Consider the following 21,589-nt stretch of genomic DNA (forward strand, 5'->3'; position numbering starts at 1 on the left):
TCGCAATTTAGAATTTGTGTTTTGTGTGTGAATGAAATGAAAATTTAGATATGCATTTATTCATCAAGAAACGACTTCACAATCACACAGTATTTACAGACTAAATAGCTCTCACTTTTTCTACATGATGAGACAAAAAAATAGGTGATCTTTTTTCAAAACGTTCATTAAGTAGTTATAATCCAGCTATTCAAATATTAGGCAATTAATATTTATTTCCACAAAACCTAAATCAACTGTGCTGTGTAGAAAGAGTTGGATCTCAGACTGGCTGGAATAAGTATTTACTGCCTTCCACATTTCCTGCAGTAAGAACTGGGAAGTAAACTTGACATTATGGATCATTATTTACCATTTGATAGATGAAGCACACATTTTATTTATATACAGGTGCATCTCAATTTGAAGGTAAGTTGATTTATTTCGGTAATTTAATCCAAAAAGTTAAACATGTGTATATAGATTTATTACACACAAACAGATGTATTTCAAATATTTTGATGAAAATGCCTTACAGCTAATGAAAACCTAAAATTCAGTATCTCAGGAAATTATAATATTACTTAAGACCAATTAAAAACTAGAGCTTTTTAACACAGAAATGTTGGAATACTAAAATGAATGAACAGTACAGCACTAAATATTTGGCCAGGGCTTCCTTTGTATGAATTACTGCAGCGATGCAGCGTGGCATGGAGGCGATCAGTCTCTGGCACTGCTGAGGTGTTATGGAAGCACAGGTTGCTCTGATAGCGGCCCTCAGTTCTCATCCGTTGTTGGGTCTGGTGTCTCGCATCTTCCTCTTTACAATACTCCATAGATTCTATATGGGGTTTAGGTTGGGCGAGTTTACTGGCCAAACAAGCAGAAAGATACCATGGTCCTCAAACCAGGTATTAGTTCTTTTGGCAGTGTGGGCAGGTGCCAAGTCCGGCTGGAAAATGAAATCAGCATTTCCATAAAGCTGGTCAGCAGGGGGAAGTATGAAGTGCTCTAATTTCTTATTTTCTGATAAACGGCTGCACTGTCCTTGGACCTGATAAAACCCATTGGACCAACACCAGCAGCTGACATGGCTCCACAAACCACCACTGACTGTGCAAACTTTACACTGGACTTCAAGCAGCTTGGATTCTGTTCCACTTCTCTCTTCCTCCAGACTGTAGGACTTTAATTTCCAAATAAAATGCAAAATTTACTTTCATCTAAAAAAAAAAGGCCTTGGCCCACTGAGCAACAGCCCAGTCCTTTTTGTCCTTAGTTCAGGTAAGACACCTCTGACATTGTCTTTGGTTTAAGCGTGGCTTCAAGAAATATTGAACATCTTGCCAGTTGTAGCCCTTGTCCCGGATATGTCCGTGTGTGATGGCTCTTGAATCCCTGACTCCAGCTTGCAGTCCACTCCTTCTGAATTTCCCCTAATTCTTGAATGGGCATCGTTTCACAATCCTCTTAAGGCTGTGGTTATCCCTGTTGTTTGTGCACCTTTTTCTACCAGTTTTTCTTTCCATTCAACTTTACATTAATGTAAACAGCCAGCGTACTGAACCAGAATGAGAGACCATTTAAAGGCCCGGGAAACCTTAGCAGGTGTTGTGAGTTAATTAGGGTTGATTAGAGTCACCATGAGTCACCAGGTATCACCACAGTATGTTGTTGATACCAATCCATAACTAGGCGAACACACACTAATTCCCACACTACAGATAATTTGGGGTCTCAGCAGAAATCAAACCCTGACACTGAAGGTGCAAGCCAGTAAGCCACAGTGCCTCCATTTAATATATTTCATATTGATTTCTTCCTCTTCTGTTTGCCCCATCTTTCTAGAGTGTCCATAATATGGTTATCCTTTGAAGGCCTTCATAGTTCCTCCAGGAAGTCGTTCCAAGCAGCTAGGTATTCGATCTTACTTATCGAGGATCAGCTTCCTGATTAGATCTGGCTATGATGCACATCTTGTCCCCACAGCCTCCATCGGTGTTTCATCACCAAGCCAAGCTGCACTCCTGGGCCCGTATTCTCAAAGCGTCTTAAGCCTAAAAGTTCTTCCTAGTGACAGTTCTAAGAAAACTCTTAGAAGTTCCCCTTAAATTTAAGATTAAATTTTAGTTAAGATAAAAATGATTCACGAAACATTTTAGACCTAAAAACAGCTCCTAAGGTAAAAATTGTTAAGATTAGAGAGGAGGACTTTTAAGAGAAGAGTTGCTTCAAAAGTAAACACATTTTCAACAATTTGCTGTTTTAATTACCTTTAATATATTTAGTCTATACAGTAACAGAAACTTTGCATAAAGTAGCCTGCAGTCATGATTATACAATTTATTTATATACAAACATTATGGTTTCACTGTCTGTTCTATCATGTATTTTATTTTCACAAAGAGTCCATTTCAAGACCTTTGCAGGGGTCAGAGGTTTTTTTTTTTTTTATCAACCAATCACAGTCCTTAAATTGCTGCATCATCCCAAGCTAGGACTTCTTAGGCTAAGATAGGAGCTCTCTGAGAGAATTCTGAGACAATTCTAAAAAGCTTTCACAAAAGCCTTAAAGTTGCTTATAGTGACGAAATTCTAAGAACATTCTTAGAATTATGACATTTTCTTAGAATTTCCCCTTAAATTTAGGACTAAATCTTAGTAAAGATAAAAATGATTCACAAAACATCTTAGCCCTAAAAATAGTTCCTAAGGTAAAAAAAATTAAGAGTAGAGAGGAGGACTTTTAAGAGTTTCTATAGCAGAGGATAAAATGGCGGAAAGAAGAAATATTCTCCAAACACTGAACGTAAAGCTAAAAGTAAACACTGTCCAATTTGGTTTTCTTGTTGTTTTACTTCCTTCCATTTCTCTTGGATTTTTGGCTACATACCATCCAAATCTGCAACTTAAATAGACAGTCCTGCAATCATGTAAAAAATTTGAAATATAATAAAAGTAATTAAATCAGTGTGGTTAATAAATGTCAGAACTTAAATATAGTAACTACTTACGAAATTGGAGTAGACACATTTTTAACATGCGGCTGATAAATTGTCTGTAAGATATTTAGCCTGTAAAAAAAAAACTTTGGATAAAGTTGCCTGTAGTCAAGATTACACAATTCCTTATATACAAACATAATGATTTCACTGTATGTTCTAGTATCATGTATTCTCTTTTCACAAAGAGCGCATTTCAAGACTTTTGCAGAGGTTATTTTTTATCAACCAATCACAGTCCTTGAATTGCTGCATCATCCCTAGCAACGGAGTCAACCACACCTCCTCACTAAGATAAAGGGTTTTGTACTTCCTTTACTCAGACTTGCTCTGAGAAGTTTCCTAAATCACTTTTAGTCCAGAATTTAGTCCAGAAAGATGATCTAAGAAAGAGGCTCTTTCAGAGAATTCTAACAGGGCTTGTATTCACAAACCTTCTTAAGCCTAAAAGTATTCACCCCTAGTGACGAAATTCTAAGAAAATTCTTTGTGAATTTTTGAAAAGCTTTGTGAATATGGGACCTGTTTTTTTTTTATGTATTTTTTATGAAGAGCTTTAGGGCCTTCAAGGAGCAAGTACATTTCCATACAGATCTTGCAGCATGATACTTTTACACAGGTAAACTCCATTACATTAATGATGTGACTTCTGGGTTGCACCATAACCAAGGTTGACCTCAGCGAGGGCGAATACTTATACAGTTACCACTTTTACTATTTTAATTTGTGCATGATTTTGCAATCTTTCTCCTACATCAGTATCAACACTGTTACACTACAGAAATGTAAAACGTTCAAGAGGGGATGAATACTTATACACACCATTGGAATTAATTCTAATTAAAATGGGATTTTTGCAATTTATTTAACTCAAACCAGTTTAGATTATACAATAGGTTACTAAAGATTATATATCATATTTTATTATATTTATTGTTTCAGTCCATCCTTTATTCCATAGGTTTTTACCCGTATTCTGTCAAATCCCGCCTTCTTGTCGACGATTGGCTAATGACTGGTAGGCACGAGGGACTTTGAATCAATCACTGTGCATGAAGCCAGTCTTACTAGCCAATTACGATTTAGTATGCGTGAGTTTCCAGAAAACGGCTGGGGAAAAAAAACAAAAACAAAAAAAAAATCCGAATCAGGCTGTTGAGATGGTCGCTAACGGCTTAAAGTGGATTTTCCAAAGAGGACGGAGCGTTATGAGGAAATATGGCGTCTTATTTCTGTTACTCGCTGATCTTTTTTTCAAATCCACAAACGGTAGGATTGTGAATCGAAACGGAGTGCGGTTCTCGTTTTCTGTTTTACTGTCATTCCGGATAAGAAAGCTAACAAGCTAACATTAGCGTCACCATTGCTAGCGTTAAACTGGGTTAAATTACAAACCCCGGCAACTTTATAAAATAGTGTACTAGATACTGTACATGCGTTATTACTTTTACTCTATATAGAGTACTTGTGAAGGGAACGAGAAGTGATTTGGGATTTGGCCACCCAACACCCTAGCTAGTCATAATGCTAGTTAATGTTATTGTACATGTCATCCTGATTGTTTTATTCAAACCAGGTATAAGCAGTACGAAAATTTACTAAACAAGATGACTCAACTGAACAATTTATTCAATGTATTTATTAAGTTATAAAATTTACAAGATTTATAATTTTTATAATGTGATTTTTTTTGGGCTAATGTTAACATGTCTGTCACCCTGGTGTGCTTCTGAATATTTTCAGGGGAAAGTTAATAATAAATGTTATGTAAACGTCTCTGTGTCACTTCTACATTTAGTTTTTTTTTTTTATTGACTTTATTTATAAATTGGCACATCAAAACCTTAGAGCAGAGTAAAGCAGAGTAGTAATACAGAAAAGGACAGCAGCACCCTGGAGGACAGCAGCGATTAGTGATTGGCTGTTAGGATGCTGATCGACGATCTGTCATTGGGAACAACTGAGGTCGCCAATGCTGATCACCAGCCGGGTGTTTGGAAATGATGCTGATTAGCGATTGGGTGTTAGAAACTGTGTTGGTTGCTGATATCAGCTCCAAAAGTCGCAAAATGTACTGCGATTATTTTTCTTAAGGTAACAACATTAGGTATAGGGTCTGTCCACATGCAATCGGACACACCTGTGGAGGAATTCTCCCCATCCTGAAGAGATATTTGTCATTTCATTTGCGGTTTCTTACAGGTTCAGGTTGCCAGCTCAGTGCCCGATTGTGTCTGAATCCCTAGTGGTAACCACAGAGCTACCCCTGCCCCCAAAATAACATCACTAAATGGGTGTAAAAGTTGTCAGATCTAGCAATTGATTTGCTAATTCGGCAACACTGGTATCATGGGGTACATCTGAATCAGACACGAGAAGCGCTGTGGTGTACTTAAGCAATATCATACAAAAAGGAAGTGCTGTCATGCTGGATAGTGCAGGAACTAACTAACCGCAAATGATGGAGCTAGCAACTGTCAGTTAGTGTAATAAACTGGAGTAAAAGTAGTTTTAAATTATTACCAGTACTGTGTAGCCAAAAGGTGAGGAGAATAAATCACCAAGGTGGTGGACAGCCCTGTAAATCTCTCAAGTTTCTCTTTATATTTCCACTTTTTCTGCTTTTAAATTCCAGCTCTGTTAAATCCCAAATAGCGTTAAATGGAAAGCTAGTGTGTTGTGTAGGGTGAACAATTCCTTGTTCTACACACCAAATAGTGCTGTTGATCAGGGGTTAGAGAGGGTTCAGTATTCTTTAAGATGACGTAACATTATCAGATGTATTTTCTTGCTAAAAATGCTTCTGGGACTGGTTATGAATGTGGGTTTTGGCAGGCAGCTCTCTCTCCTCAGTGCTGCAGACGTTACAGACCTACGTACTTTCACCTGTGATTAGCAGTTAGTGTAATTAGTGATTATTACATCTGTGACACGGAGTGATGCACATAGTAAAACATCCCAGACCCGTTCTGGCAATAATCCCCACTTATGCCTCTTATCTTATTAAATTAATTACTGAAATTAATATTAGGCTTCCTTTACTGTACACGTTTATTTGTCTGTCTGATTTTCCTAAACCTTCATAATTTCAATATCAGGGTACCTGAGCTCTGCCAGTGTTGATCGAGATCCTGCTTACACACCGCAGCACAGCCCAGCAGTACCAGGTCCAGTCAAATCTACAGCAGCAGTAGCAGCGGCAGTAGCCGGTCTTTCTTCCTTCTCTTCTTCATCATCATCATCATCGTCAGGTAAGATTGAAAAGGTTGAGGTTTTTATTTTTGGCATGAAGTGGTAAATAATTGTAATAACTCACATTTAAAAAGCATCTAAAAACTTCCAGAAACAAAAACTAAAGATCTCAAACATTTTTATTTAGCGTCCATGTAAATAAATGATTTAATATGGAAGAGTCATTACTGTGATCATATCGTGATTTGAAAGGTTGTATTTTTTGATGTAAGAATAAGCGTTAGGTCTGGTCTTGATGCAGTGTTTTAGTGTAACCATTCTGCGCAGTGTATATGTCGTACTGACAATAAAAAAAACATTCTTGGTGTCTTTCAGAGTCCCTAAGTGATGTAGAGAATCACGAGGCGAAGTGTCCGAGTGGAGGAGTGTGCAGTAAGCTGCCGGCCAGCTGTTTTACGTGTGCGTACCATCACAACTGCACCTACGGCAAGCCGACCAATTTCACCTGCACCACCAAGAAAGGAGTTCACTGCCTGGTGTGTATGCCAGAAAAAACAGAGTACTTTATTCTCAAAAGTGAGCAGCGCAGGAAATTGTTGTCAAGTCAAAGCAGCAATTCTGTTATTAAACAGGGTTCAACACACTGTAAATGAGGGTTAAGTCTATGTAATAAATATTGGCACCCCTGGTTAATATCAATACGTAAACTTTGTGTGTATATAAGATATATTATAATATAAATAAAAATATGTTTTAATCTTTAAGTAAATGGTTTACAGAGATGTTCGTCAAAAAGGGCTTGTTTTGTCCTGTTTGTTGGATTTTTTCCCCCTTCCCAATCACGTTTAGAAAAAAAAAATATTGGTACTGTAATATTTGTTCCATTTTGTTCATTGTTTCTGAACCGAAATACTACTCTTTAAACGTTTCGTGTGATTTATATTATGACACACACACACATGCAGTGATATTACACTTGTATAAAGTCTTTCTGTATGCTCTGTGTGTGTATGTGTATGTGTGTGTGTGTGTGCGCTGGTTAGGACGTCTCGGGTCAGCAGCAGAACGTCTTTAACCTGACGGTGGATTGTCAGTTTTGCTGGCAGCTTGACCCGGCAAAGTATCACTGCAACATTTCTACCACCTGCATGACCGTGTCGTGTCCCCGCAAACGCTACAACGCCACCTGCACTGTCCTGGACCACGTAAACTGCTTAGGTAAGGGCTTGTGGATGTAAATGCGTGATTGTAAGGAAGAAGTGAAACCTAGATCTGCTGATCTCATCAAATCTTGCTGGATGTAAAAAGCTAATTCTGAAATGTAGTACAAATATGTTTAGTGTTTCCAAATATATTACAGTCTAGAGCCAGGGCTTAGAGCTTAGTCACTCCGTCCTTCCCTCGTTTTTTAAAATAGCACTGAATTGAAAAAGAAAAAAGGCTCCTGCTCTGTTACTAGGCATCAGGCCATTTGATTTTCTGATTGCAATGAGGCAGACTTTAATCATCCCCCTTAATCACTATATTTCTCAATATGCATGGTGTTACAGTGAACTCAGATAAGGGTAATACAAAAATCTTCTTTAAATATGGGCCCATTTTATCCTTTAGAGGGCTGTTTGTTTGTGTTTTTATTATTATTTGTATTATTTGCAGTGAATAAAATGGCACCATTTCAAATAGACATGTGGTGCTTTGTATCTTTCTTTTTTTTTTGTCAACATAGATAGGTTGGTGACGTACACACACAGATCTGACCGAATAACTAAACACACAATCGATTTGGTCAAAAGGTCTTGTTTGAACGCCCTGCTGTGTATCGTACAACAAACCTCCACCTTTAAAATACAACAGCAAGAACACAGAGAAATGTCACAGTGTGCCGGTTTATACCCTGGAAACTAAATCAGTTTGTTTGCTTAACCGTGAACCTTGGAGAGGATTCGCAATTCATTCCCGTTAAGTTTAAAATCTGTCTGCAGTGAGGTGGTTCCACATTAAATCTTTCCTAATTCGTTGTTTATTAAATGTTAGGTAAGACAAGACACCGGCATTATCACAGTTTTTTTTAAAGATTAACATCAGAACCAGTTCTACAAACATTTATTCATGTTTTTCTAGAAAACAGAACTGCTCTGCTTTTTCTAAAAAAAAAAAAAAAAAGAAAGTGTAGTGTACAGCTTCAACAGAGCTTCAATCTCACAATTATGATTCATAAGCAATTATACATAATATATAGAGAGATTATATGCACAAAAGTATTTGGACAAAACTGCATTGACATTGTAACCAAATACATACAGAACACTTAAATATAGAGTTCCCCCCATCTCCCCCTTCCCTTTTGCAGCTATAACAGTTTCCACTCTTCTTGGAAGGCTAACCACAAGATTGTGGAGTGTTTTGTTGGAGTTTGTGTCCATTTATTCTGTGAAGCATTTATGAGGTCGGACGAGAAAGGTTCGCAAACTCTGGTCCAGTTTATCCCAAAGGTGCTCAGTGGGGTTAGGGTCAGGGCTCTGTCTTGGGGCCAGTCAAGTTCTTAGACGAATCTCTGAATTCTCTGGAGTGATGAATCGCGCTTCTTTGTCTGGCAGATCTGATAGACAAGTATGGGTTTGGCGGTTACCAGGAGAACGGTACTTGCATTATGCCAACACCAGTGTCTGACTTCTGGAAGAATGGTCAAAAATATATATATATATATTGGCAATATAGTGTGTGTGTGTGTCCTGTATATGGACACTAATTTGGATTTATTTTCCACATTCTAGAACAAAACGGGATTTTCAAAACTATAAAACAACACACATGGCCTTATTTTATTAAGTAACAACAACAACAACAGTCAAGTTTTCCTTAGATGTGAGGCTGTTCTGGAACAGTATTGTGTCATGTGCATTTGCAAAACCCATCAAGCACCATGATGAAACTGTCTCTCATGAAAACCTTCCCAGGAAAGCAAGACCAAAACTTACCTTTGCTGCAGAGGAGAATTTCATCACTTATACTGTATACACACATACTGTATGCACACACAAATGCATTTAAATAATTTAATTCAAATTCAAGGACGAATGCTAAAACTGGGGGTTAGAATTTTTTTTAGCAAACAAAAAAAATTATTTCTAAAATCTGGGTCATTTAGGTCCTGTGATTCTAAAACTGTTCCCAGAATTGTTTAGTTTAGCTTAGTACATCCACAACTTCAGCTACAATCCTTGGTAAGTATGTAACAGCATGTTTCATCAAAAAAAGACTGACATGAGCATTCGCTTGCATTAACTGCTTGAAAGGTGAAAGGAAACTTTGTGTGTGTGTTTGTTTTGCAACAACATGGAGTTTAATGCAAAAGAAACAATTAGTCTCCTGACAGCTCTATATTAACTGTTTTTTTTTTTTAAACTTATTATTTTTGTTTTTCATCTTACACACTCGGACAGATTCACTCATGTAAGATGTGCATTAAACCTTGGACTATGTTTGTTTTCTTTTGTTTTTTTTTCCCCTTCTCTTTTTAAAAAACCCTACTGATTGCATGATTTGATTGCATGAGAGCGATCTTGCAGGGAGTGCTTATTTTCTTCGTGTAAGGCACACATAAATTCGCAATTTACTCTCCGATTTATATTTAATGCACAATTTTGGCTTTGAACAAAAGTGGAATCGAAAACCTGGATTTAAATTGAGAATTGATGCAGACATCATGTTCAGTACGCTGATAAAGGAAAACCATCACCTCAGTTCTCAGATCCTCACACCAAAGATGGACAAGATGTTTGATGATATTTTTATAGCATCAAATTAGCTGAGCAAATGAGGAGTTGTTTCATGGGAAAAAAAAAAGCACATTCAGAAAAAGTATTATGCAACGTTGACACTGTTCGGTCATATTGCACGACTCTGCCTCGCTGTCACTTACAGGAACAACTCCGAATGCTGCTTAATAACTACATCATCTAAGACTCAACTACACTGACCTGCTGAAAGCGAAAACCCTCAGTATGTCTCTCGGATCAATAAGGACCGGCAATCACAACAAAACCTAAGCAGCGATTAAGGGAAACGGCAGGAGACATCTCGCAGCTTCCAGACTGCTCCATTAGCCAGCATTGCATGTGTATTACGTACAACAGAATGAAAACATTTCTTCTTGTGTTGTGTGAAATCCCTAACCTGAGCAACCCTTGTCTGGCACACGTCTCTGATGCCGCGCACGCTTTTATCCCTGCCTGTGTACAGCACGCTGCATTAGTCTTTAATAAACAAAATGCTCTAGAGAAATGGTCTGTTTCCTCTTATATTCTGCTGAAAAAAGGGAATTCAGAACGAGAGTGATAAAATATTAGTATTAGTATTTTATCACCATAGCACTTTTTTAACACAAAAATCTGGACGTTGGTTTAGATCACTAATGCGCCAGGCACAGAGGAGAGTGGAGAGAAGAAAAAAAACAGCCTGAGAAGATTAAGTAGCGGGATCATAACCGTCATAATTGTCATCCAAAGACATCTGCCACATATATATTTTTCTTTTACCAGACACGACAGCTGTTTGGCACAGGAGCTCAGCAAAGACACAAGCATGTGCTTGTTCACATTAACGCTCGGAAAAAACATTTTGAAACTGCAAGAAACCAGAGAAAAGTTAATTAGCGTGTGAATACCGAATGATCCACGCTTGTGCTTTAAGTGCTCTGAGTTAGGTCACTAAGGATGTCATGTCTGCTGAGCAGAAAGCACTATTAAAAATGCCTATGGTTTGCGTGTCCACGTTTGTTTAGATCGATTAAACACATAATCCATGAAGAGCTTTTATGAAGCACCACAGGTAGATGGTTGTAGTGTGATGACTGAAAATTGCCAGCATCAACTTTCCTCGTGTGCAGTCAGGTGGAGCGAAGTCAGATGATGCATGTGCGTAAGTGCAGAGGACCACATTGTTAAATGTAATAAGTCTTATGTGGCCCTGTTTTTGTGGCTAAGATTTTGTTCTTTTATGTAAATGAATCGATTTTCTTTCTTTCTTTACCCTCTTCTTTAGAATATACATCACATCTGGTCAGACTGGTGCAGATGTGCCTAGTCAAAAATAATTTTTTCAGTTTTTTTACTTTTTTTTCCCATCTTTGCTTTGTTGGAGTCTGACTAACAGTATGTAGCTGTGGTAACTAACCAGTGGTCAGTATGACGAGAAGGGCAGGATCAGATGATGTATACGTTAGGACAAGGTAATTCCTTATATCTACTGCCTCCTCCATGACGAGCTGTCTTTTAATCCTGCTGTAAAATCTCTTCTATTTCATAACATAAGGACCAAGACTAAAATGTTTGGTGAACCTCTGCTTACATCATTCTCTGGAAATATTGTTTAAACTAGACTTTTTCTCTTGTCATTTGTCCTGTCCATTCTCGTAATTTTTCACTACCTGCCCACTCTTCCCAAACTCCACCCATAAAGAAAAAAGAAATAAATGTGTGCTTGCTATCTCTTGTGGTGAATTAAAAATGTTTTAGGTTAATTTGATTCAAAGTAAACATTGTTGACATTAGTGTATACACATGGACTGGGAATGTATGTTTGTTTATAATTGAAAACGAAATGTTGAAATCTGAGAAATTTCATATTGAATCAGGACATTTTATAAAATTGTGGTTTTGTCTTCTTATTTGTATTTCGGCTATTCCCTTTCAGGGGTCGCCACAGAATTATCTGCCTCCATCTAACTCTATCCTCCGTATTCTCTTCTCTCACTCCAACTAACTTCATGCCCTCTCTCACTGCATCCATAAATCTCCTCTTTACTCTTCCTTTAGACCTCCTGCCTGGCAGTCCCAACCTCAGCCTCCTTCTACCGATATATTCACCATCTCGCCTCTGAACCAAACCACCTCATTCTGGCCTCTCTGACTTTATCTCCAAAACATCTAACTGTCCCTCTGGTGGACACATTCTTGATCCTGTCAATCCTTGTCACAAGCGGCTCAATCTACAAAGACACAATGCAACTCTCTATTACCTTTTCTGTACTTCTCCATCAGCATCCTCAAAGGAAATACTGCATCTGTTGTACTCCAAGTATCCATATTGCTGCTCACAAATCCTCACCTCTGCCCTTAACCTTGCTTCTACTACTCTTTCCCACAGCTTTATTGTATGACTCATCAGCTTTATTCCTCTGTATTCGCCACAGCTCTGCACGTCTCCCTTATCACAATTTTATAAATATCCTAATTCAATATGAAATCTTTGAGATTTCATTACAATTTTAAACTTGAAACATTTGTTTCTACCACATGGAACGCTTTGCCGCCTGCAAATGTTGGATTAGTTTAGAGCACACCACCTGTAGGATTATAAGGGAACTAAATGCAATAATTTATCATTTTTAGTGTGGCCATACACAAAAGAATCACAATATGTAGCTAAATAAAAATTTTTTGCAGTATATACTGTACATCACACCATATTTATTCCAATTTCAGCCCAAACCGCCTGGTCAGAAATTATTTTTGCTTTTTTTTTAAGTGAAAATAAAATCTCATTACATTGGCTTTCTGTAAATGTAAATAGAAGATTTTAATCAATCAGAGCTGGTCTAACTTACCTGACATTAGTTTGTTATATTTATTAGGGGTGTTTCCTGTCAGAACGACTTAGAATTTGTCCTTCGGTTTTCAGCAGGAAGAGAATACAAAGGGTTTGAACTGAAAAATTTGACAATGAAGTGTCAAGTCTAACACTTTATAAATAATCATTACTGATGATGGAAATTAGAAACTGAATGAATACCCTGTTTTTGTTTAATTTTTTATGCAGACTGCACCACTGATTATATCATTATCATCATCCTTATCGTTATCGTTATTACAATCATATAATTGTCCAAAAGGAAACACAATTTCAATCCCACAGGCTTTCGAGATCAAAAAAGGAGCGAAATCGATTGCTGTGTTAGTTTACGAATAACGCTTTCCAGCGGGCACACACACACTTCTCTAATATATCTCCTCACACTTCTGATGTATCGGTCCTCTCGCATCCTCATAGTGTCTCCCAGTGACATGGCGCACCGAATTCATTTCCCCTCTTTATCTCCAGACGGCTTCAGGTTCGAGGAGTGGAGGTATTAGATTTATGCCATTTTGAAATTTATCCTTCTACGCGAAGAAGTCTGAATAAAAATCATCAGGCTTTCTATCTGTGCAGCTGAGTTTATCATTAGACGAGCTGCATAGTGAATAAGAAGAGGAAGCTCTAAGATGTTAAAGAGATGCGCTAGCAGCGGTGTCTGTATTGATATGAACAAGCACAAAGATGGTATCAGTTCTCTTAGTCCGGGTAAATTTGAAGCTGAGTGGGGAAGTTAAATGTCATTTTGTTCCAGTTTCTTAGATAAAGCTGGCATTTAAAATGGATTGGCATTTATATAGGAGTTTTCTTTTTTCTTCTTTTTTTGCCATTTGATTTGTTTTGTTTTTTATCTGTTGTGTGTCTTGGATATGGCTCAGGTAATACTCAAATAATTATCAGAGATAAATGTCAGGTAAAGATAGTCAGTATAAGGTAAAGTATATTTATTTGGTTGGAGATTGGATATTCGGTGTGTAACATAATGCTGATATCTTAAATTAAAAGTGGGTGGGGCCTAAAACAAAAGGCCACAGACACAAAAAGTTCTGGGAAACCAAAACCCCGTTGGTGAAAATGCTACATTGCGGGTGTAGTGTATGGATTCAGTCTCAGCTAAGATGTACAGTACATGAAGCTCATGATTGGTGCGCTCTCATGCTCTTATTTGGTCAACAATATTCTGATGCTGCTTCTCGAATTACGATGGGGTTATGACCTGATAAACCCGTCTTAAGATGAAAAAAAATCATGAAACATGTTCAGGCATATCATTACCTCAGAAGTAGTGGTTTAACAGAATGCGTCTTTAGTCAGGAAGCTTCTTTTAATTTGTTAAACTCTCAGCCTATTGGAATTGACTTCTGACCAGGCAGTGACTAAAGATGCGGTAAAGGCATCACACGGGACCTGACGATCAAATCAATGAACGTGAGCGTTGTTTGTCCCAAAACTATCATATCATATTCTGCACAAAATAAAAGTCTAAACCGCTCATTTGTGTGACAACTCCTGGACAAGACCTGTAGTTTCTAGCCTTCTTTTAAAAACATATTAATTCTGGGAAATGAAAGAACAAACCAAAAACAGCTACTTTGTATATCTCTCCAGAATGCATTACAAGTATTTTTGGAGGAAAATATTTATAGTTGCATAGTTGCTATTAAATATGGTCCTGCCCACAATTATTGCCACCCCTTTGAGTAAAATAGCTTTATCTTTAACTGAAAAAAAAAAAAAAACAGAACTAAATCCCTTTTATTTTATTTAGAATAAATGTAAGTAATTTAATATATTATGGAATAATGTAAAATGGATGTAATGTTAAAATCTTTTTCATTGGAATGAATGTACTCGGAGAAAAACAAATCCCTCATCAAGAAACATGTCTTTTAAGCAATTTCAGTGCATGATAATTTCCTAACCTTTACAAGGGGTGCCAATAATTGTAGCTAGCACTGTATCTACTGCTGTTTGTTTATCCCTGTAACATTTATAAGCTAAGGAAAATGTCTATGCCTTGAATTTGTAGCACTAAAATAATTATCTAAACGCAAAACATTTTGTCCATCTCTGTCTGGTCTGAACAGGAAAGAGGGAATTTCAGAAGCGTCTTTTCTGTAACTGGACTGGAGGATATAAATGGTCCACAGCGCTGACACTCAGGTAATCCATACAGTCTGTATAAACGCCAGTGTTTTGATTTATTTTTATTATTATCATCATCACATAAGGGCTTATCCTGAACCTTGGTTGAAAGGTATTTATATTTTACCTCACTAGTTTTAAACTTTTTAAAGTTTTAAATGATGGTTAAAATATTGATTTTCTCAAAACTATTTATATAATGTGACAAATCACTATAAAATGAATACATTAAACATAATCTAAACATAAAAAAGATGATTTTGACGATTTGGCTAGTGTGTTGAAAAGCAAACCGAAACAGATTCTGCAAAGAAGAGATGTAAAGCTGCACTAAACACTTTTTACTCACAGTAAATAGGTCACATAGGACGGCATTTGAAAGATGAAGATCGCGTGCCGTTTGCACCCGTATGTGCATAAATTCACAGATGTTGATCTTATGCAGTACTTCTGCTTTTGTGCAAATGCAGCAGATTAAAAAAAAAAAAAGGTAACATTATATACAAGTGCCGAGCCCCACTTATTTTCTCATATTAAATAATTGATGAAATTAAAAGATAATGTTAAATTTAAAAGAAACAAATGTTTTACTGCAATAGGCTGCAAAGTACCTAAAGATACAGTTTATTTAAAAATCGGTTGTTTAACAACCACAGCAGCAATCTCATTTCCCCTCTCTCTGTTCCAACCACTCAGCATTTAGCATCAGCAGTTTACTAATCACCGGCCTGTTCATCTGTCATCATCTGCACCTGTCTCTTATGCCTTAGTTTTTTAATGCTTGAAAGATTCATAGCTCACTCTGGGGTTTAAAAAACAAAAGTAAACAGGAACTAAACTAAAAATGAGAGACACAAAATTAAATTAAATTATTTTGCATTAATAATGATCTTTGCAAGCAAAATATGAAGAAACAAAGGGGGTCGAGACTTTTGCACAGTACTGTATGTCTTGATTTGTATTATTATAAATTATTTTTTTTTATACCCGTACCTTTTCAGTTTGAATAATTTTGGGTTTCTTACTACTAGAGTATGTTTGATATGGATATCATTTAAAAGATTATTTGAGTAAGATGAAAATTTACAATGTATATTTCCTGGTTTCACGCAGCATCACTCTGGGTGGGTTTGGAGCCGACCGCTTTTATCTGGGTCAGTGGCGAGAGGGACTGGGCAAGCTCTTCAGTTTTGGAGGCCTGGGCATCTGGACCCTCATCGACGTCCTTCTCATCGCTGTGGGTTACGTGGGGCCCGCTGATGGATCACTCTATATCTGAGATATAAAGTGACATTATACTACCTTTTTTTTTTTCCTTTACAAAATGGGGATTTCAGACTGGACTGGAAGAGACAAAATGTCTAAAGCTCAGGTGAGATTAAGCTTGAGCTGGCTTTTATCATCACTATGCTACAGGAAAACATAATCACCGTGTTCATGTAAAAACACAATGTGTAGCTTATGAGTGAATGACTTCCTAGCCGTCTGCATGATTCCCAGTCATGGAGTCGCGCTCGCTGGTTATGTGAAAGTCTCGCACGCTCACAAAGACTAAGTCTCTCAGTGAGAAATTGTAATGCCACTTTGATTTGTAGTGGTAAGACGTACACTGTAAGTGGTTTCTTTAGTCCTGTAGAGCCGGGGAAATGAGCCGCTAGTGAGAAAATGAGGAAAAATGCACACCTGGGATGTTGTCCTTGATTTCTTTTTGTCTTTTTGTTTCTAATGTTAAAAAGGAAACACAAACCTCTTGATAAAAAGAAAGACACTCCAAGCCATTCTGCTGTTATGCGTGTTAAAACGTTATGCGTGTGTTTGTGATGTGTTTACACCAATAATTATGTTTGTACCACTATTTCTCTTTTCATCTGCTTTTTTTTTTATTTTTTTAAACAAATAAGCTCCTGACAAGAGCAATTGGTTATATACCTACCAATTCTTTAGCTCCATTAGGTTTCAGTAAGCAAATACATTCAAGCGTACAGGGCCGAGCGTGTTCGATGCACGAACGGGGAGCAATTATAGAACTAGAACATATATAAAAATAAAAAAAAATCACACCCTGAACAATATTGTGTTCTACTTTTCAGTGAAAAATACATTTAAAAGGAACTGCTGGGAATTGGCACAGCAGAGAATTATAGTTTACACACTGTTGCACAATAAAATTGTCACTGACGGAGGTGTGATTATGTCACAATGAAAAAGTAGATATGGGTTCTTTGGGAGGAAATAAAGGACAATCTAACTTTCTGGAACATAATACAGAATGGATGTTAAGTGTGTTACGAGCATAATGTTAAGCTGTCAGTCCTAGATTTTTTAAACCCGGACTCACATTTCTCTAGCGCTGGCCCACAAAGATCAGCCTTGTAAGCTGTAATCCTTTTCATTGTGAGCTGGCATCGTGCCAACAGGAAAACTGGAGGAGGACGTCTGTGCGTGCCAAGTGAACGCTTCTTCACCTCCCGCATTCCGTACACACTTTGGATTTTCTCATCCAGCATCTCACGGGACGTTTTTCTCTCCAACATTGATTATTTTTCCATCTGATGCCAGTGAGCTTAGTACCATAGACTCTATTTGTCCATAGACAAATGATTCCTGTGTTCATGGAGATACAAAACATTTAGTATGATTTTGTGAGTGTTCATCTAGAAATAAAAAGAGAGCTTTGTGTTTTGGTTCTTTTGAATCATTGAATCTAAAATAAAAATGTGTTCCTGCTGCAAAAAATGTTTAGGTGCGAAAACAAACTTGGCAGGACAAATAAATTTTATAGCCTTTATTTATTTTATTAGTTACTTTTTCCTCACTACATTTTTTTTTTCTGGTCTATATTTACACCATTACACATATCCATGCTGTGGGATAAATGGTTGATGGGAAACCATTCCATCACAGGGCATCATATACCCTCATTCACACGGAGGGTAAATTAAGTGTACCCGCCTTCTTGCAGAGTCCGATAAATGGACCATTTAAAGCACCTGCAGTGAGGTTTAAAATTGCTATTTTCCTTTAAATTCTTGGAGAGCATCAAAAGCAGAGTTTGAGTCTTGCTTTACATTTCTTTGCGTCGATTCTATACATGCAATGTCCCAAGCAAAGGCCATTTTAAATACTATTTAAGGGTGCTTCAGCTTTATTATTTTTCATTCTTATTGGAGGCTTACTATGGGTTAAAACTCCCAAAAAAAAAAAACGGTCTCTAGGGTTTACACAGGAAAATCGGAAGGAAAAAACATCCAGTGAATGGTAGTGCTGTGGAAAGAACTCCCTTGTTAATAATAGAGCTAAGAAAAAAATAGCCAGAAAAAAAGCAATAAAAAGAAAACACTCTACAAAAGAGGTGAGGAGGAAAGCAGCTCAGAATGCTCAACACTTGGAGTGTATGGGGAATATTGTACACCTCTTTCTCTGTAACCAGTAAGCGTCAAGATCCACCCTGACCATGATGTTGCATTTCTGCACTTCTGGTTGGAAATGCTTTAGTCTGAGCCTCCCGCATAAAGTATAATGTCAGCTCGCCCGCTATCAGCATCACGCACTCACTCCCACTCTGTCCTCCGCACGCTGAGGGTCTGGTGCTGCCTACGGCTCAGCTTCTGATCCATGATCGGATTCTCCACACGACACCACCACTCAGGCCTGAGAATAATTAGAGGAGGCGCGAGTGATGAGTGGGTGCACTACAAATCTGTTAAAAAGTCACAGCTTTGTGAAGTAACCTTGAAGTAGCGCCAACTTTGATTCAAGAATGTGAGCGCCATTCACAAAGATACGTCCAACCCTTGAGTTCAGGATCATGATTTCATTTAGGAACAAGGCAACAACGATAGGTTCCTGATCAGCTGAAAAAAATACACTTTTCCGCCAAGTCGTTTTCTCCTCTTATGTGTTTTCATCTTAAGGTTTAGAAGTAACTGCTTTTGTTCAAGTGCGTTTCAGTTTTTTACTTTTTAATATTGTATGCATCTAATTATTTCCAAAGAAGTTAAAGGTTGCTGTATCTCCACATATTGGGCCTCAAGCTGGGTAACTTATTTACATAAGCATTTAGACAAAACATTTTAGCCCTCTGGAGAGAGAGATTTATTGATCTATCTAATTTTTCTTATAGACCTCACTTTTAAAATTTCAGTATTCAGTCCAAGATGTTTTCCCTATGTTCATTGTTCTTCATGATGTCATTTGTTTACTTGAATTCACACATGGAGTTTCAAGTGTGCCAAGTGATCAAACGTAAAATTCTTAAATTTTTCTGTAAGCGACTTGGGAGGGGAAATAAAAAAGTTAATATCCTAGATGAGATCTGGAGTTATGTAAATTTACATAAAAGGAGACTCACTAAAGATTAGACTAGTTAGTATGTGTTAGCCAGTGCACTACAATGTCTGGTCTGCATTACTGAAAGCTTTAATGCACTTCATGCTGTTTGTCATATTTAGCTTTTTTATTTTTAGGGCTATCTGAATGGCAAAAAAATCTGATGATTTTCGGACAGTTTTATTTGTCATCCTAAGATCAGATATATATGCGATACCCAATCATGTGCCCTGAATGAGATCGGGCAGATTGGAACTCATGCGACTTTGTGGCATTTCTGAAAATAAATGCAACATTAGACTCGGATAAAAGTCACTTGTAATTATTAAAGTAAACCATCATGACATGCAACAGGCTTGTAATGTGAACAGAACTACAGTATATGCATAATGTGAACGAAGCCTAAATATGTGAGTGAGATATGTGAGGTTATAATAAAGCTTCTGTTGCCTGCACTGTCTTATCAATTTGCCCCTTACAAATTGGCAGCACTGTCTTATCTGTCTTATCAGTATCTTATGTGCTGAAGCAACTCACAGAATAAAGAAAAGCGTTTGGATATCTGCAAACTAAATTAGGACCAATACTCTAAAAAAGTACTGGGAATTCCCAGCCAATGCCCAAACTGCAGCCACTGGATACAGTGCTGGTCCCAAGCCCGGATAAAATAGGAGGGTTGCAGGAAGGGCATCCGGCGTAAAAAAAAAAAAAAACCTGTGCCAAGTTGTTGTGCAGATCACATGTTCTTCTGTGGCGACCCCTTGACGGGAGCAGCCGAAAGGCAGACAACAAACAACTCTATAAAAGTACTGTTTCTTTACTGGTAATAAGACATTAATACGAGTCTGAGAGTAAAACGGCAGAGTATAGAACAGAAACATCCTCAATCGTCGGCCAAGAAAAAGTTCAAAAGTCAACCATCAGCTGGAAAATTTATGCTTATAGTCTTCTGGGATTCTCAACGGCCAGTATTGGAACATTAGCAGGAAAAAGGTTCAACAATCAACAGCGTTCATTATTGTGAGACGCTTATTAAAGAGCTGAAGCCTAAACTTCAGGTTAAACGCTGAGGACTGATATCTCAGGCATCGTGATTTTGGGCGACAATGCACGTCCATACACTTCTGCCCAAAAACTTCATTTTCAGGCAATAAAGCATCCTCCCTATAGTCCTGGACCCGTATTTACAAAGCTCCTAAGCCTAAAGGTTGCTCCTAGTGCCGAAATATTATAAAAATTCTTAGAATCATGAGATTTTCTTAGAATTTCCCCTTAAATTTAGGACTAAATCTTAGTAAAGATAAAAATAATTCACAAAACATCTTATCCCTACAAACACTTTCTACGGTAAAAATTAAGAGTAGAGAGGAGGACTTAAGAGGCCTAAGAGTTTCTGTAAAATATTCTCTAAACACTGAATGTAAAGCTAAAAGTAAACACTGCTCTTCTGTCCAATTTGGTTCTTGTTCTTTTACTTCCTCCCATCTTTCTTGGATTGTTGACTACATACCATCCAACAGTGCAACTTAAATAGACTTTTTTGTAATTATATAAATTGGTAAAAGCTAAGCCATTTTTCTCCTATCAATCTTAAATGGATTACAATTAATAAAATCAGTGTGGTTATTAAATGTAAGAACTTAAATATAGTAACTGCTGCCTGGAGATGAGTTGCTTCAAAAGTAGACTTTAACATTTGGCTGCTTTTATTAACTTAATATTTAGCCTATAACAGAAACTTTGCAAAAAGTAACCTGTAGTCATGATTATACAATTTCTTTATAAACAAACAATTGTTTCACTGTCTATTTTATCATGTTTTATTTTCACGAAAAGTGCATTTCCAGAGGTCAGAAGTTATTTTTTTATTAACAAATCACAGTCATTAAATTGCAAAATCCCTATCAACGGGGTCAACCACACCTCACCAAGATAAGGGTTTTTGTACTTTCCTTCCTCAAAGTTGCTCGGTAAAGTTTCCTAAATCACTTTTAGTCTAGGTCTCCCAGCTAGGCCTTTTTAAGCTAAGATAGAAGCTTTCAGAGAATTCTAAGAAGCTTTGTGGATACGGGCCCAGATCTCACTCTGTCCGCTGAACGCATCACTACAAGAACGAAGATACACCACTGATGAAGTGAAGACAGCAGTGCATTTGTGGCTCGCAGCTTAGCCTAAGACATTTAAGTGAGGGAACACAAAAGCTTGTTGATAACTGGACAAACTATTGAAAAAGCAAGATGAGTATGTAAAAAAAAAAAATGTATTTGTCTCTTCTAAAAGATAATTTAAAATGAATTCTATTGCCA

At 37.3% G+C, this 21,589-nt stretch overlaps 1 protein-coding gene across 1 annotated transcript; it reads left to right on the forward strand.

Moving 5' to 3' along the window:
- The first annotated feature begins 4,114 nt into the window (after nucleotides 1-4,114).
- tm2d3 (TM2 domain containing 3) lies at nucleotides 4,115-17,638 on the forward strand. The gene is made up of 6 exons (XM_053499718.1): nucleotides 4,115-4,253; nucleotides 6,083-6,235; nucleotides 6,552-6,712; nucleotides 7,220-7,394; nucleotides 14,897-14,972; nucleotides 16,068-17,638. The coding sequence occupies exons 1-6, from the start codon at nucleotides 4,145-4,147 to the stop codon at nucleotides 16,231-16,233; spliced, it is 840 nt and encodes a 279-aa protein (XP_053355693.1). The 5' UTR covers nucleotides 4,115-4,144; the 3' UTR covers nucleotides 16,234-17,638.
- The last annotated feature ends 3,951 nt before the right edge of the window (nucleotides 17,639-21,589 follow it).

The sequence above is a fragment of the Clarias gariepinus genome, chromosome 7, assembly GCF_024256425.1.
Source record: "Clarias gariepinus isolate MV-2021 ecotype Netherlands chromosome 7, CGAR_prim_01v2, whole genome shotgun sequence".
In the NCBI taxonomy this organism is placed as follows: Eukaryota; Metazoa; Chordata; class Actinopteri; order Siluriformes; family Clariidae; genus Clarias; species Clarias gariepinus.